General features: G+C 32.0%; 1 protein-coding gene across 5 annotated transcripts in view; it reads left to right on the forward strand.

Moving 5' to 3' along the window:
- Positions 1–18,040, forward strand: part of LOC145295876 (E3 ubiquitin-protein ligase TRIP12-like) — a 279,814-nt gene that overhangs the window by 170,918 nt on the left and 90,856 nt on the right. For all 5 annotated transcript variants that reach the window (XM_080141617.1, XM_080141619.1, XM_080141618.1 and 2 more), the window contains 8 exons: positions 1,301–1,396; positions 2,212–2,297; positions 2,776–2,973; positions 3,952–4,050; positions 9,230–9,391; positions 12,889–13,011; positions 14,375–14,486; positions 15,669–15,733. In XM_080141617.1, the coding sequence (XP_079997743.1) occupies positions 1,301–1,396; positions 2,212–2,297; positions 2,776–2,973; positions 3,952–4,050; positions 9,230–9,391; positions 12,889–13,011; positions 14,375–14,486; positions 15,669–15,733 (941 nt within the window). The remainder of the gene's footprint in view (positions 1–1,300; positions 1,397–2,211; positions 2,298–2,775; positions 2,974–3,951; positions 4,051–9,229; positions 9,392–12,888; positions 13,012–14,374; positions 14,487–15,668; positions 15,734–18,040) is intronic.

Consider the following 18,040-nt stretch of genomic DNA (forward strand, 5'->3'; position numbering starts at 1 on the left):
AGTCATGGTGAAAGTAAAATTTTTCCAGAGCAGATTTTCTGGGATAACTCTATAATGAGACCTTTATAGGAGTAAAATTTCCCCCAAATCATTCCTCCGTTGATTTGTTTGCACTTTACTTCATAACGAAGCTTTGGAATTTTTTAATTGTGGTAACACTTAGTGTGAAATTGGTTCTCTGCAAAGCCTTTCCTCACTTAAACTTAATACACATGCATTGCTTGAATATTTGGAAATCTTGCTGTGTTTTAATGAGAGTGGATGACTATCCTAAAAGGCAAACATTCAATGAAGGTTTTATATATTATTTTTTGGAATCCTTTGAGATGACACTTCATAATTTGTGTATTCATTCTTTTTGCAGACTGTTATCCTTATTTTCATAGTTGTTATTGCTTCACCACCTTTCTGCCAACTCCTCCCTGGCTTTCTTCGAGTGATTAACCGCAACGGGATAGAAATTACTCGGCATACATTCTTGTCTCATTGTGGTTAATCACCTGAAGGAAGCCAGAGGATTAGTTGGCCGAAATATGGTGAAACAAGAACATCTATGAAGATGAGGATAACAGTCTGCAAAAAGAATGAATACACAAATTCAATGAAGGCTTCGAATGTTAGCATTAATGACCATAATGACTACTCTGAGACTGAAAAAATACATGAACCACAGTATTGTGAAGTTTCTAGCTAAAAGTAATCATGTTGATATAACATTCGTGTAAGAATGTCAGGGTCAAAAAAGCCACACTAAAACAGTTCATCTGTGTCACCTTGTCGAACACTAGTCTGTTGCATCGTGTGTGCGTGTCTTATGTATTATAGATTGGAGAACCTCTTTGATAATGACAGAAGTGTTAGATTGATCAAGTTAATAAATCAAGCATTGAAAAATATAGCCACACTTTTTATATCAAAATAAAACTAAACTATTTATACATATTGTTCATCCAAATTATCTTCATGATCCCAATCATTAATTACAATATTACATCAAACGATCACAATTTTCATCTTTTTTTTTTTATAACAATCATTTGTTTTTAGCTTTCTCTTTCCTCAACTCTTTCTCTTATCTCCCCCCCCTTCATTATCTTTTAATCCCGTTATATCCCTCTTTTCTCTTGCACTAGTTTCTCTCCCTACATCTCCCTGTTATTTTCACTACTACCAATTTTGATACTTTCTGCTTGCTTTAAATTTCACATTCTAATGGCTTTTTTCTTCTGCATCGCAATTATTTTGCTTGGCTTATCTTTATTTCTCATGTTTTATTATTGACTTTTGTTTTTATTTGCAGCATTATTAGAAGCGCGTGGCTTACCATCACATCTCTTTGGAGCCCTTGGTCCACGCATGCATCAGCTACTCCACAGAACAATGGCGGGGGGCACCAGTAAGTTCACGATTCTACTCATGTTTACAAGAACAGTCATACTAACATGCATCTAACATATCCAAGAATTATGCTGCTATCTGCAATATGGTCATCCCCTACCTAAAGCTGTTAACTGTTTTTCTTAATTTGTTTTCTATAATTGTTCAAACATTCTTTCAAACATTTTACTGAGACATCAGTTGTCGCTTAGTTCTTTTTGTCCAGTCACTATCGTATCTCAATTTCATCTTCACTTCATATTTTGGTTTTATTTTTTCAATATCTTTTTAGTTATATAGATTTTTAATATTATATAGATTGCAAGAATTTTATTTCTCGGCTAAAAAATTTCATTTATTTACTTCAGGAAACCTAATTTTTGTAATTTCCCGTTACCATTCATATTACTTGAATTCTTTGGACTATTCTTGTCTCTAGCATTATTTTCACAACCGTTTGATTGATGTAACCTCTGACTCTGAACTTTGAGAATCTGTATGATATTTTGAAAATCTAATTGAGGTTGGAGGTTACGTTGACCGAAACATTGTGCAAATAACACTCAAGATGAGAACTATAGTCCTAAAAATCCAAATAATCAATCCTCATCTCAAGAATTCAGAAACATGATTTCTCATGAGCATATTTTCATCACTTAAAGCTTATTTGCTGCATGTGACATATTTTGCTTATCTTCTATTTTGCCTATTTTTTTATTACTTTTAGAATGGCAATATTTTTTTTTCAGCAGAATGGGAGAACATATCAACTTTTGTTTTTAATTTAAATATTTAACTTTAACAAATGCAATAAAAATATTGTTTTTCTTGCAGTGAACAAAGTGCAACAATTGTTACAAGGTTTACAAGCTGTAAACGATGAAGGGCAGCAATTGACGGCTGTTATCGAAATGTGTCAGGTAAGCACTATCTTTTAATTACGTATAGAAGATGGCCAATTTACTTGTGGCAAGTTCAAAATAATAAATAATAAAGCTTTACTAGCAAGTGTATTTAACGTTTTGGTCAATGGAACCTCCAAACTTCTTCAGGTGTATCTTTCAAAACTTTGTATGGAAGTTCAAACATTTAAAGCTAAAATTAATTTTCTATTTGATAGTTTAAATGTCTCATTTTTTTTTTTAAATTTTGAATGCTCAGAAAGTGACTCAACTTTTTTCTTTTTCAACTATTAAAAATTTAAAATACTGATTTATTACAAAGTTTAAATGCATTTTGGTAACTTTTTAAATAAGATTTAAAAAATTATTTTTGATGTCAATGAACATTTGATTTATAACAAAAATAATTCACAACGTAATTATGAAATTTATATGAGAAATATGCTTGTAAATTTGTCCAATCTTATTAAAATAGATTTAATAACTTATTTTTTAGTTGTTGGTAATGGGTAACGAGGATACGCTTGCAGGTTTTCCTGTAAAGCAGGTTGTCCCTGCCCTTATAACACTACTACAAATGGACCACAATTTTGACATGATGAATCATGCTTGTCGCGCGTTGACATACATGATGGAAGCCCTTCCTCGTTCCTCAGCCGTTGTTGTTGATGCTGTGCCTGTCTTTCTAGAAAAGGTAAGATCATTTGGTGTATAAAATTTGTTTCTTTCAAAACATTTAACAATCTCTAGTATTTTTATCTCGTCATCATGCACACTTGTGACTATGCATGAAGGGCAAATAATGTAAGAAGTAACTAAGAAGTAATGGGAGAAGAGAATGATGCAAATAATTCAGATGAGAAAGAGATTGGGTGTCGATTATGATGTGTCAATGTAAACCTCTGTGTCAAGCAGTTATGCTAAGCATAGCTTATGTCATAAATCATGTTTTGAGTTCAATTTGGACATACCAAAAAAGTAAATGAGGGATTTAAAAAAAAATCTGTTTATCTAATATATGGGTTGCAGTAAAATCAATATTTTCAGGTAATTTGCAGAGGGATGGTATATATTTAATTTTTTGATTCTGGCCCAAAATTCCCTCATATTGAAAAACAAATTTTATCTGATGTATGTATGTCATACTCCAAAAATCATAAATTGATCAAGTAGTTTCATTTTTAAATAAGAATATTTAATATGAGGGAATTCTGGACATGAACCAATATTACATATAACAAATACTTAAGATGTAACTTTTAAATTTAACTTAGAAAATTTTTTTTTTTTGTCCTCTCCCCCGACAAAAGGAGGGTGGGCCTGTAAATTCATCCTTGTCCGTTCCTCCATCTGCATTTTTCTCAATAATTATGCTTTGGAATTTTTGGACAAACATTAAACATGACATGAGTAAAATGCTGAACTTAGTCATTTTTTTATACTTCATTCACTGTGCACTCACGGGAGACCATGCATGCTTCACTTTATTTATTTTTTGCTTTCATAAAGTAAAATTTAATTTGCGTTAGTGTAGTTCTGTTTGTAGTTAAGAGCAGCATTTTCTTAAATTGTATTTGTAAGAGGGTGTAAGCTATATTCAATCCTACTTAATTAAAATTTTGAAATATATAAATTGTGAATTGCAGAATAATTGAATTTTTTTTTTTTTCAGTTACAAGTGATTCAGTGTATGGATGTTGCTGAACAGGCACTCACTGCTCTCGAGATGTTGTCACAAAGACATAGTAAAGCTATTTTACCAGCTGTCAATGTAAGTGTGGATTTGCTTTTTGAGTTTTTCAATAATTTTGTTTTATATCATGATCATGTGTGACAAAACAAACAGTTGTCATTGTATAAAATGTGACTATAGGGTTTACGAGGACCTGCGAAATTGTATACTTCTTTACCTTCTGTGCCAGATGAGATATTCTTAAGATTCAAGAGTTATTTTCTCTTGAATAATTTCATGGCTGTACAGAAGCTTGAAAATGTTAGCGCAAGTAGATTAGGATCTTAAGCTAAGTAGCAGGAACTGGCTATGTAAGCTCAATGTTCAGAAGCCTCAATACAGATCACCTTGATGGAGGAATCTATTTTGTAAAGTTAGTAGTAATATACTTTGCATTCACTGTTTTGGGGGGATCCTAAGTCAACTCTATTTTGTTCTTTTTTTGACTTACCATTCACTTTGCAAATCCCATCATTCATAACTCTTTCTAAACCACTGCTAAAACATTTTTCACTCATTCAGTTCAAAATCTATGACTGAATTGAGTTTTGTTTCTACTGATTCAACACGTGATTGATCAACACCTCTCACTTGATCACTGGCTGCCTGAAGCCTACCAACCTGAACAACCTGCATCTTCTCACTGGCATTGCCCCTTTACATGTGAGATCGGAAATTTCCAGCCAGGTAAAGATCACAAAAGTTATCAGTGATAAACGTTATTCTCTTCATGGATGTGAATTAGTCGTCCAACGACTGGAGGGAAGCTTTCTCAACTATATGAAATCCCTAACAACAGCTCAAGAGGAGACTAGATTACAATCTGTGGACCAGACAGCTAGAGAATGCACCATACTGACACGGAAATTTCCCCCTTTGAGATCTTCTCTCTTGGTGCAGAAATATTCTGTCTCTGGTGGATAATACTCCACTGTCTAAGAACAAGAGTGAGGTAATCAAAAGTTATGACCAAATGGGGCTACAAAACTGACTCAACCGTCTGCAAATGTTGAAAGGATGACCATATGATACAACACCAAGGCTGCTGCAAGGAAGGTTGGCTCCCTCTACTGTGCTAGAAAACTACTTATGCCTGACAGTATCCTATACCTCTATAAGGCTACCATTTGCCCATGTATGGAGAACTGTTGTCACATCTAGGCTGGTGCATCTGCTGCTTGTCTCTCGCTCCTGGACAGGGTTCAAAAGAGAGTTGCCAACCTGATAGGTCCTGAACTGTCATCTAGGCTTCAGCCTCTCTCCCATCGACGAGATGTTGCATCCCTCTGCCTGTTCTACAAATACTTTAATGATGAATGCTCTGACGAACTGCAAACACTTGTACCTCCCCGACGTAACTACCCCCGACAAACCCGACAAGCTACTAAGTCTCATCCCTTTACAGTAGAGATCCTTAGGTGCAAGAAAGCCTTTTACTCCAATAGTTTCTTCCCCAGAACTGCGGGTCTTTGGAACTCCCTTCCGGGATTCTGCTTTCCCAACTGCACTGATATGCAGAATTTCAAGTGTAATATTAACAAACATCTTTCTACTCATCTCCCTTCATAATGACCCCCGCTAATTAAGTCCCTGATAGTAGTCCCCTGCTTCAAAGTGGCACTGTGCCTTGTTTGGGGTGAAAATTGAATAAAAAAAAAACAAACAAAAAAAAAAACACTGCATTGTCTGCCTTCTACTGTCCAAGTGGTATATCTTGAAAGATCTTACAGAATTCATAATAATACAAAGGACTGCACATAATGTGGGGAAACTGTTGTATGAGAACATGCTTGCAAAGAATAAGAAAAGTTCAAAATAACTTTTCTCTGCAAGTTTTTCACACTTTCATAACTAAGTGATGATATGGTGACTTGTACAAAGTGTTAACATTGAATGTGAAACTTTACTTCCAGTCTATTAATTTTTTTGATGGGATAGGGCTAGTATTACAAATTACCATTGCAGTTATACTTTGAAATCTTTCAATTTTTGCATTTTAAGTTTTCATTCTAAAAGTTTTTCCTTTAAGATTATATAACTTACCTAAAATAAGTTATGACAATCTGTGTTAAATGAATTACTGGGAAGGTGCTTTTCTATGAATTGATTCTTTTAATCTATATAAATTACGTAACCATTGAAATTGAATGGTATCTAATAAATACTAAAACAATTACATTATTAAAGACTCTTATAAATGATTACAGTTTTTATAATCAAACTTGTTTAGTTTATCAACAATACTAATACTTAAGTCAGCTGTTGATTTTCTTGAATATTAGCTATTTATACTTACATATATATTGAGATAGACACACAACACCAATTTTTATATTGAAGACTTATTGGTAGTTTAGTATTTTCTAGTTACACTATGAATCAAAAACATCAAATCTAAAAATAAATTATTTCAATAAATATGTACGATATATAGAAACAAGATATAACTAATTTTAGATGTGGCTACAGTAAGATTGTTTTAAATGCCGAAACAATAAAGAATGAACAAAATATTCAGTATTTGTGCAGAATAAAAACTATGCTATCACTGGAATTTTCCGGGCAGTTTATGTAAAACATTGAAAAGTGCCAAAATGCTGAGTTAATGAAATCGCAGCAGCCAATGTTATTTAAAAAAAACAAAAAAAAAAAAACATTTGCTATCATTGGTTTATTATGACATTTTTTTTTTTTTTAAATATATTTACCTTATTTTGAACAAAATCTTTTTTTCTTTGTTCAAAAAATTCATGAAACTTTACAATAAAGTTTTTTTTTTTTTTTTTATTTGAATTTTCTTAAATGGTCAAATAATGAATTTTATTTTTAATTATAACAAAAAATAGTTTTCATTTCTCAATGAATTAGCTTCGTCGTAACAAATCATATTTTTCATTTAAAAAATTGGCCAGCGTTTGCAGAAAAAAAATCACTAAATTTTGTTTGGCACGTTCTGCTGTTTTATGTAAACTGCCCAGAAAATTCCGATGATAGCACAGTCCTTTGTGCATAAGTAAGAAACATTCAATCAATTTAGAAATCTATAAATATAAAAGCGAAAATCTATGTATGTTTGTATGTGTTTTCGCTTTTTCTGTATGTCTACAAAAGGCTTTTTTCAGAGAAGCGGTCAGTCGCCTAACAACTTTTTAAAACTTTATATCACATATAAATCGTAATATCTCAGAGTTAACAATGAAGCTCACCTGTCTATTTAATTTGCTTGACTTTGGGAAGATAAATATTCAACATTTGTCGCTCGCCGCATGTGGGTTAGTCTTTTTCCTATAAAATCTTGAAGCGTTCCCACAGTAAATGAAATACTTGACCTCATTAACTCATTAAAATGGGCACCTGCTAAATCCAAGTAATTAAATAAATTCAAACATGTTTCCATTAGCATCTCGTGGTGGCGCAATGGTTAACGTTGCACTTTTTTTTTTTTTTCACACTTACAACTTTGCCTCAAGTGTTCGGGTTCGATCCTCATACTTACCTACCAAAACATTTTTTTTTAACCCCACCCCCACCCCCAGAGTTTCCACACACACCTTCAAACACCCAGGCAATACCGAGTACCCCTCGCTAGTTTAAAAATAAATCTGAGGTAAAATATTTTAAGCTTGAATTCATTTGCACAAATTAGAAATTGATTTTCAAATGAAAAAATTACATTAGAAAAACAAGTCTGCTTGCTAAAGATAAACTGGCACAATGGATAAAAACATTGCATACAATCAGTTTTTTTTTAATTTCTTTTTTTTCTTTTTTCATTACATTTTCACCCCAAACAAGGCACATTGCCACTTTGGTGTAGGGGGCTACTATCAGGGGCAACAACTACTGGGGTACTATGTAGGGATTTGGGCAGCAAGATGTTGGTTCACGTTGGGAATGCTGATCATGCAGTGATAATGGTTGAAATCACCCTAAACTCTAGAGCCAAAACTGAAGAGCCAGTGCTCAAAACAACGAGATATTATAAAAAGGCTGACTGGGAAGCCATCAGAAATCTTATCAGAGATGCCCCATGGGGAAATATTTTTTCTCTTCCTGATGAAGAGTGTGCAAACGAGACCACCGAATGGTTCAAAACTGCAATCGAAGCGCATGTTCCCATGCGGAAATTTTATAGCAAGCCCCACTCTCTCCAATGGTTTACTTCGACTTACGCTACTGCCATTGCTCAAAGGCAGCATGCATACCGCAGATCTAACCGACATAAGTCTAGTTCAAACAGACAGAAGTACATGGAAGCTAGAAGTAATGTTACGAAAGAAATAGCGACAGCTAAGAGAGAATTTACGGAAACCACTAAAATCGCATCGAAGCACAAAAACTAGGAACTTGTGACTTCTGGAAAATCTACGGTGTAGTAAATAATGGGCAATCAACAATTCCCCCACTAACCAAAAATCACAAGGTTGTTTGCTCAGCAACCGAGAAGGCTAACATGTTTGCCAGTCGGTTTTCCTCAAACTCCACACTGGACCCTCTAACCACCCCCTCCCTGAATTTCCTATGCGGACAGACGCCACGCTAGACGATCTAAAAATCACCCCTTCTCAGGTGCATGCTATCATAAAAACCTTGACACTTCAAAAGCATGTGGACCCAATCTCATCCCAGCTGTGCTATTAAAAAAGTGCTCAGTTGAAGTAGTTCCAGTTCTCTCCAAACTCTACAACAAATGCCTTAATGAATCTTGTTTTCCAGGCTGTTGGAAAACTGCTTCTGTGGTACCAGTATTCAAGAATTCAGTTGTAAATGATTGTCTTCTAAAGGTTAATGTTCAATCTTCATTTCAGGTTATATTAAGAATAAAATAAAAATTATTTAAGACTTCTACCCAATCATGGCTGATGGAACAAAAACAGTTTACCCATGTAGATTTTAAATGTTCGATTTGAAATTATAAATTCTTCAAGTTCAAAAAGGAATTCGCTAGAACTAATGATATTGGAAATCTGGATTCCAGTGGCCAGTATTAGTTGCTCTATCAACTGGGCTAAACAAAACTGCTTGTGAGAAATTATATATAAATGAAGCTTTACATTTTTTAATTCTAGATATAGATTCTAATAACTGAAACTACTCAATTCGTTTTATGTATACGGTTTGCTATTTTATGTCTTTGTATGGTTTGGTGATATTTTTAAAGAAATATTTCATTTCCATCGTAACATTTAATTCATACCTATACCTATTTTCCTTGTAGGGTGGAATAGCTGCCTGTCTGATGTACTTGGACTTTTTTTCAATATCAGCTCAGAGATCAGCATTGACTATCACTGCTAATTGCGTTCAAAATCTTAGTGCTGAAGAATTCCATTATATCAGAGAGTCGTTGCCATTACTAAGTGCTCGGCTGAATCATCAGGTAAGTTCAGTTTTTATTCTTCTCACCCAATATTTGTTTAAATCGCAACTTTGTTGTTTTAATTCACATTAACTATTTAATATAAAAAGTTTTAACCATCTTTAAACATTAAATGAAATTGGCATTCTTTTCTGAAGTGTTGAGAATTTCATTATAGACAAAAGCTGAAGTTTTTAAAATCTTATTTGTTGTTGAGCAAATTATATTAGAAATTTTATCATTTTTTTTCTTTTAAAGTAATTATAAAAATTCAAAGGCTTTATGTTTATTTTTACTTATGAAATTATACATTGGGTTGAGATTTTTAGGAGATTGTTCATCCAGAATAAAAGGTTATTTGTTGATTTCCGTGTTTGAGTTGGTTTTGAATACTTGGGTCTTGTTCTAATTCTATATTTAACTAAACTTTACAGTCTATTCGAATTGGGAGATAAATCTATTAAACTCAATGTCATTGCATCAATTTTCTTACAGCTTTTCACTATTGTACTTTAATAACACAAAATACATGCTAAAATATACTTTAGTTCTGTGATTGAGTTATGTTTGGAAATAATTTTGCTTATTCTGATATGTTGGAATTTATAATTAACTGAACAAGTCGCCTCCCATCTGTTAGTCATTTATGTATTTATCTTGTCCATCTCACTTTGTTGATTCAACCATTTTAATATTTCTTAATGTTTATGTAAGCATTTAGAGGAAGTGTTTTTCTCTTCCCAACTAATTTACGTAGCGTATTTGTAAAGACTCTTATTGTTCCTTAGTGAACAGATACACTTCCACATATTTAACTAGAGAATTTATTTTACATATACACAGACATGACAGGAAAGAATAGACACTAAAATAGTTTTCCTAAGATTTATATATGCTTATTTATATTTACAGATAAGAATATGGCTGAAATAACTTAGAGTATCTCATAAAAATTGCATCTAACAACATTTAAGCATGACACAAACCAAAGGAGCATCAGAATTATCAGAATTTCTGTATGGGCAAATCGTGGGTCAACATGAAGAGGGTTTTGGTCAACGCAAAATAGGAAATCTTTCAATACTTCTTTTTACTGTTAATAGAGTAATCATACGATTCACAAGAGAGGACAAAAAGTGCACAAAATCTCATCCAGGTCGCCCCAGACCCTCTGAAAGAACTTTGCATCTTGTGAAAAGAAATGTTGAGAAGGATCCTTAATGCAAAGCCTCTGACATTGCAACACAAGCTGGTGTCAGTTCCAGAACAGCTGTTAAGTATCTTCACAAGCTGGGTTACTACGGTAGAGCTGCAAGAAGGAAACCTCCTCTTCATCCTGCCAATATCAAACACAGAAAAGATTGAGCTCGTGAGATTGTGGAGGGAGCTTTTGGACCAATGAGTCATGATTTGCATTATTTAATGGAAGAGTATAAGTATGGAGGCTTCCTCAGCAAGAGTTTGACTTAAAATAGCTGCAGCCAACGCCGAAACATGAGGATTTCTCTGTTACGGTATGGAGTGCAATTTAGCTTGATAGTCGCTCAAACCTGGTGGAGTGTAAAGGAAACATCAATTCTGCTAAATATGTTCCAATATTCTCAAGTGGGAAAATGAACTAAGTTGACTCCCTCGTTATGGAAGATGGAACTCCTTGTCACTCTGCTACAGTGAAACAACATTGGTTGAGCCAAAATGGAATTAATAAACTTCCATGACCAAGTCAGTCCCTGGATATGAACCTAATTGAAAACCTTTGGGGCATATTAGACCTTTGTTGTTTTTAATGCTAAGACCTTTCTTTGCAAAAAGAAACCATCTTCTAAGACTAAACTTTTAGCATTTTTGTGTCAGACATGGCAAAAAATTCCTCAAAATGGTATTTGTTAATGGATCAATGCTATGCCTAGAAGGGTCCTAGCATTAAAAACAGCAAAGGGAATGTCAATCAAGTATTGGTTATTGTGTGACCATTCTTGATTTTGTTCTATAAATTGTTTATTGGAATATACTGTTTCTGTGGGAGTATATTGGTCCCCTGATTTATCGGAGAGGGACATATGTTTTTAGTAGTGTCTGTGCTTCCATGCATCCATTAGTCCAGACTATTGCCAGATAACCGTCCATTAGTTTTTCCTGAGATGTTGCCACAAATTGTATTTCATTAAATAGATATGCACAATAAAAGACTTTAACAAAAATTCCCATTGTGCCCCCAGGGACTCAAAGAGGTCCAAAATGGCCAAAAATAACACATTTTGTCCCATAAGTTTTGATCCATCCATTAGATTTTCCTGAAACTTGGCCAAAATGTAGAGGCTATTGTTCTTAATATAAATTCAGTATGGGTGACCCTGGCAAAATTCTGGCTCGCATCCCTCTGGGACTTTTAGGGCTAAAAAAAAAAACATCCCTTTTTGGAGCTTTTTTCATATTACTCAAGAACTTGCTTGACATGTATACCTATATAGTAGTTTTCTATGGTGCTGAATTCAAATATACATGTCTTACAGCGTGAAATTGCATCGTTTGTCCATTTTCATTGGGATTCAGCATTCCCAGGAGCTAAAAAGGGGTCACAAATGCCCCAAAATTGCAAAAAAAGAAAAAGACACTTTCTATCCCATAACTTTTGCTCCATCCATTAGATTTTTCTGAAACTTGGCAAAAATGTGAAGACAACGTTGGCCCTTCACACTTCTCACATTCATCATTCCTTCACTATTTTTTTGTGGCGTCATCCCACATTCAGCACAAGAGGGGGACCACACACACACGGCTTGTTTTTTTCTGTCATATCTATGTACAAAAATATGCTGTAAATATCATAAAACAAAATTAAATTCTCTTCTACAAAAGTTGGTTTTCCCAACTTAGAACCTAGTGCTACTAGATTAGGCTGTCAGAAGATATCGGCTTCCTGATTTAAATGCAACAAAATATTAATATTTTCTGTCTATTTGCAAAACTCAATCATGTTCTGCAAAGCCAAAAACAAAAACAATTTTTCTCTACAAAACAACCAAACTAGACACCATAAATAAACATTTGAATATATATAGAACTAGAAGAATAAAATTTTCCCCAAATTATTGGATTCAACATTAAATAGCTTGAAAAGGGTTGATATGCCATAAAAAACCCCAACCAAATCCAACTTAGAGCTTTTATAATTAGATTGCACTGGTAGTGTTAGTTCTTGCTTGGTTTCTCAGCCACATTAGCATTACAAAAATCAAAGACTGACCTATTTCAAAATGAAACCACTAACATGGCAATAATTACTCAACTTTTATAAAATCAAAATCATACAATAAATACAAATTTTCTAATTAATTTCACTTCTTTTGATGCTTTTGATTCCTTGAAAATATGCTCATCTACCTCTCTTAATGTTACCTGCAAATCATCAGCAATTTATTATATATATATATATATATATATATATATATATATACCTACAGAAACTAACTTGTCTTAATTAACTACTGTATTTTTTAATTTTTTTTTTATTTTAGGATAAGAAATCAGTGGAAAGCTGCTGCCTTTGCTTCTCCCGTCTTGTTGATAATTTTCAACACGATCAAAGAATTTTAAAGGAGATTGCTGTTCATGGCCTTCTGACTAATATCCAGCAATTGGTAAATGATTGTCTTCATTTTAATGAACGTCAATTTATGTGAAACAATGTTAATTTTATAACAAACTAGTGGTACCCACGGTGTTGTGTGGGATTTTTAAGAAAGATTTTGAAAGTTAAATTTAATTATTACAGTATTTTATCATTAAATTATTAATTGAATCGGATTGTTAAAATTAAACTATAAATTTGTCATAATTTTATTTTGATTTTTATTTATAAAATTATTGGATGTAAATAACTTTCTAAACTCTAAAATATGAGGATTAGATAAAAAACATTTTTTAAAGTTAGAAAAGATTTTTTGGTTATAGTCAAAGTACTTCCTAACTTCCGGTGTGACTGCTACCAGAAGCGGTGACAAGACTCTTTCATTTCAGTATTTCTATTGTGAATCGATTTATTGAAATACAATATATAAGAAAAGGACCTTATTGAAAAGTATACAATAAAAATTAACAAAGTTATACAGATAAAAATAACACAATTAGTCTTTATTTGCACTTTTAATAACAAAATTTTAAAAGTTTTTTATTTGAAATTTTATAAGAAATGTTTATCATGAATTTTTTTTTTAAATTTTAAAATTAAGTGTATTTTAATTTATATAATACATGTTAATGAAAGTATAAAAGTAAAATGATTGAAATCAAAACAACAATATTTCAAACATCAGAAAAAAACGTATCCAATATGTAATATTCTTAAATGTTTAAAAAGATTTAAGTGTTTTTAATAATTCTTTTAAAAAAAACTAATTTCAATAATTCTTAATTAAAATAAGATCAAAGAAACTTTTCAATGATTATTAAATAAAAAAAGAATGATTGGAAAAGTGTAATTAAAAAGCAAAAAAAAAAAAGTATATGCACAGGGGAGATATAGGTGTGAGGAAAAAAAAATAAAACAAAGAACTGATTTGCCTTGTCACTGCTTCTGATAATAGCCATGCTGATAGTTAGAAAATACATTAGCTGATTATAACCAACTTTTTATACACGGGTTAAAATGCTTTAAAATTCTTTTCAAAATTTCAGGCAAATCAGAATTGGTTACAATTGTATTAATATATTGCCTTTTGTTTTTTTTTCTTTTGTGCTATGTATTGCTAATATATATTTAAATTTTAGTTTTATGATCCTTTTTATTATTTAATTAGTTTTCAAAAGACAATCTTATTAAAATGTGTTTTGATAATTTCTACATTTGCCATAGTAAGCATTTAATGTGGAATTAGTTTTATGTGGAAAAATAAGAGTGCAAAAAAACAAGTTTTAATCTTTGTTAAACTTTATTAATTTTTAAGTTCTGTATTTTAAAAGATTTTTAAATTTTAAAAATTTACTTTATTTTTATTTTTTAAGCTGGTTGTGAGTCCTCCTATAATAAATGCTGGGACTTTTGTGATGGTGATACGGATGTTAGCGGTTATGTGCGCCAGTTGTCCTGACTTGGCAGTTGTGCTGCTCAAACAGAGTAAGACTTTAATTTCTAGTTTACACAACCTACTAAAATTTACAATTTTCTAAAAAAAAAAAACAACAAAAAAAACTCTAGAACGTGTTTTTCCTTTTAAGGTTTAAAATGGCTATCCCAAACATATTTTATGTAGACAAAGATTGTTGCAAAATGTAAAAAAAAAAAAAAAAAAAAAAAAAAAATTACCAAATTAACCTTATTAACTCAATTTGCAACCAAATTATGATAAAAGTTTGTTGGAAATTATATTTTGTATGAACCCAAAATCAACAGTAGTGGATGCGCTGAGGTGAAATGTACTGAATGGTAGAGGCAGTGGAAAAGAAAGCCTCTTAGGGTTTGAGATTAATATATTGGCTACCAATAGGTTAAAGTGTTACAGGGGCTGAGAGGTAAATGTAAAATAGATAGGATGAAATAACTGGGAAGCATTTTAATCATATTTTTACGATAAACACTCCATGATAGAAATCTTTTATGATAGAATTGTATGTCTGCACCCTAAAAATATGTAGGTTCCGTATTTATCAGATAATCGAAGCCTCACTCAAAACTCAGAAATTGTGATATGTTCTATGTGAAAGTTGGACTCTTTGAAATTTGGATTGATCTTGCTCATTAGCATATAACTGCTACAAAAAAAAAAAAGAGGCATTCTGTTTTTATACTGTTTTGCAACTGAAGAAATGTTGGCATTAATATTATCTCTATTAATGGCAAAACCTTATTCAGTAATTTTTAACTTGTAAATTTTTAAATCATTTAACTTTAAATTTTATATTAAGCCCAGCACATTGATAAACCTTTTTCTATGAGATGGAGCTTTTTTTTTTTAATCAGTTATATTAACAGTTGAAGGTAAATGAAAGTTAAAAAATATTACCAAAACTTTTGTTTTTAAAAATTGAAAAAAAAAAAGAAAAAAAAAAGAGAAAAAAAAAGATAGAATCTAGAGAAAAAAGAAAGGTAGCAATAAAAACTAATTATTTTTAAAAAGATTACATTTTGCTTACATACAAATTTTATTAATATAACCTTGAAGAGCTGCAATATCTGTTAAAATTTACAGAAAATCTTAACATTTTTTGTATAGTATAAACATATCAGTTTGGGATACCCACTCAGTATTGCAATAGTTTTGTTTTTCATAGTTTTAACAATTTGATTCTTTATCTTCAGAAATTGCAGAAACATTATGCTACTTATTGGTTGGTGCTTCTGATCAAGCTTCTCAAAATATTGAAGTGAGTAAAGTTCTTAAATATTTCAATGTTTTAATTTTTATTTCATTTAAATTTTTTAGTGTATTCATTGAGCTCTGTCAGTGCAGCAGTCAAGAATAATGACTGAATCTCTGTTTAGAGAAGCTGAACCTTGCATGGCTAGAGTAAATATACTATCATGTCTCATGGAACTTTGATCTTTCCTTAGGCTAGAAAACTAGTATCATGTCTTGTATAGCTTAGAACAGAAATGCACAAGTTCTCATTCTTGGGAAATGCTGCGTATCTTTAGAGTTGTAAACTATAAATTCATTTCAGTTAATTTTGCTTTTATTTACATGCCTTCTGTCAGTACTGTGTACATCATTGGACACTACAATTCCAAAATCTTCAGCAATAAAATGTTTGAATTTTATCTTTTTTATAGGTTTAGTGAAAATGTCGGCTATATTATTCTCAGATGTTACATAACTAAGAAAAATAGATTTTTTTTACTTATTTCATCTCTTATGAAATGATATCTGATATCAATATACTTTGACCGTTGATGAATCATAGAATTATTTGCTAATAAGATACTACTGATTGTCACAATGAATTATTGTTTTTTTTTTACTTAGATCTGATTTTAAAATACTTTAGAAGGATGCTTGGAAAAATTGCCTCCTGTGCTGGGTGCATAAGTGCAACAAACTCTGCCTCACATGTAGAAAGGACAACAATTTGTTGTTTCTTAGTTTTCCAGGATATCATAGGGCCAGTGTAACATATCAGTCTTAGTGGTGGTCACCAAATAGATTAGACTTCGAATAATTTCTCTGTATAATCGATCATCTATTAATTAGTTATTAATTATACATCTATTAGTTATGTGGTTTGCAATCTCGCATTCCAAACTTCAGCAGGATTTTATCAATGTACCATGATTGGTTCATTGTTATAGTTTCATTTTCACAGAAAATATTAATCCCAGACAATTGGAGCATTTAAATAAGCATTTTTTGCATCCATCTGACATATTTTTAAATTGTATTGAGCAGCAACTTGCAATAAAATTTTAATTGTTAAATTTGTCATTGGTGAGAATGTGGCAAAATATTTGACTGCAGAAATTTGTGAAAAACCTTTTGCAACAAATCCTGCCAGAAACTGATTTTTTTTTTGGAGAAAACCCAGTGAGAAGAAATTATATTCTTATCCTTTGGTTTTTGCCATTATTTCATATGTATTATTTTCAGTTAAAGCTTTCAATTCGGATTTCATAGCTTTTTTCCATTCTTGGTGATTTTCTGAATTAATCGCCTCATAACTTTCTGGTGTGTTTTTCAACGAGTAACAGTAATCCATTGCATAGTCTTGTATCTTTTCAATTTTTAAGAAGTCTGCCCTTTTTCGATCTCTTATTGGGTATCGACGTATCTGGTTAATATTTATGTCATTTTTACTGCTATTGTCGTCGGCAGTTGTTTTCGTTGTGATCGATGAAAATACTAGGTAATATTTCCTCATGTTTTTCATCCACTGGTTTGTCATTTTTTAAATTAAAAGTATCATCGAATTTTACACATCTAACCTTCTTTATGGCATTTTGGCCTGGAAAGTAGATTAAATAAGCCGGACTGCTTTTATCGTAACCTATGAAAATATCTTTTCGCTTTTAATATTTAGTTTACGAGTATTTTCTATGAATGCAAAACAATTTGAACCAAATATATGCATTTGGTCCAATTTGGGTTTTACACTGCACAATGCTTGATACAGGGTTTTGCCCAATCTTTTATTGAATGATCTATTTCCGATATATGCCGCCGCCATTCAAGCGTACATCCATAAACTATGGGCTAATTTCTATTCGATAAGTAGACATCTTGTCAGCTGAAAAGGGTCTGCCATGCTCTTTCAGCGGTACCATTTTGAAATGAGGAATTCTGTATTTTCTCGCGTACAATGGTTAATTAATAGAAGTTACTAGTAAATTCAGTCCCATTGTCTGAGCGAATACATTTTACCGAGCCATACGGGGCGATGTCAGCTAAATATTTCTTAGTGGTGAGGATAGTGTCGGATTTGTTTTTTTAAGAAATAGACAATAATTAAATCTGAATAATCGTCAACAAAATTCAATGCATATCTGTTATCTCTTCCCATTGGGCTTTATCAGCCTGCCAAGTCACAGTGCACAAGTGAAAGAATTTTGTGCCCTTTTTGTCTGGTGTTATTTCGCCATTTTTTCCTTGTGCACAAACATCACAATTTGAGAGATCGTCTGAAGGCATTATTTTTATGCCTTCGACTACATTTGGTAACTTTTTAATATCAACTGTGTTG

The sequence above is a fragment of the Euprymna scolopes genome, chromosome 16, assembly GCF_053919585.1.
Source record: "Euprymna scolopes isolate OS-2025 chromosome 16, ASM5391958v1, whole genome shotgun sequence".
Classification (NCBI taxonomy): domain Eukaryota; kingdom Metazoa; phylum Mollusca; class Cephalopoda; order Sepiida; family Sepiolidae; genus Euprymna; species Euprymna scolopes.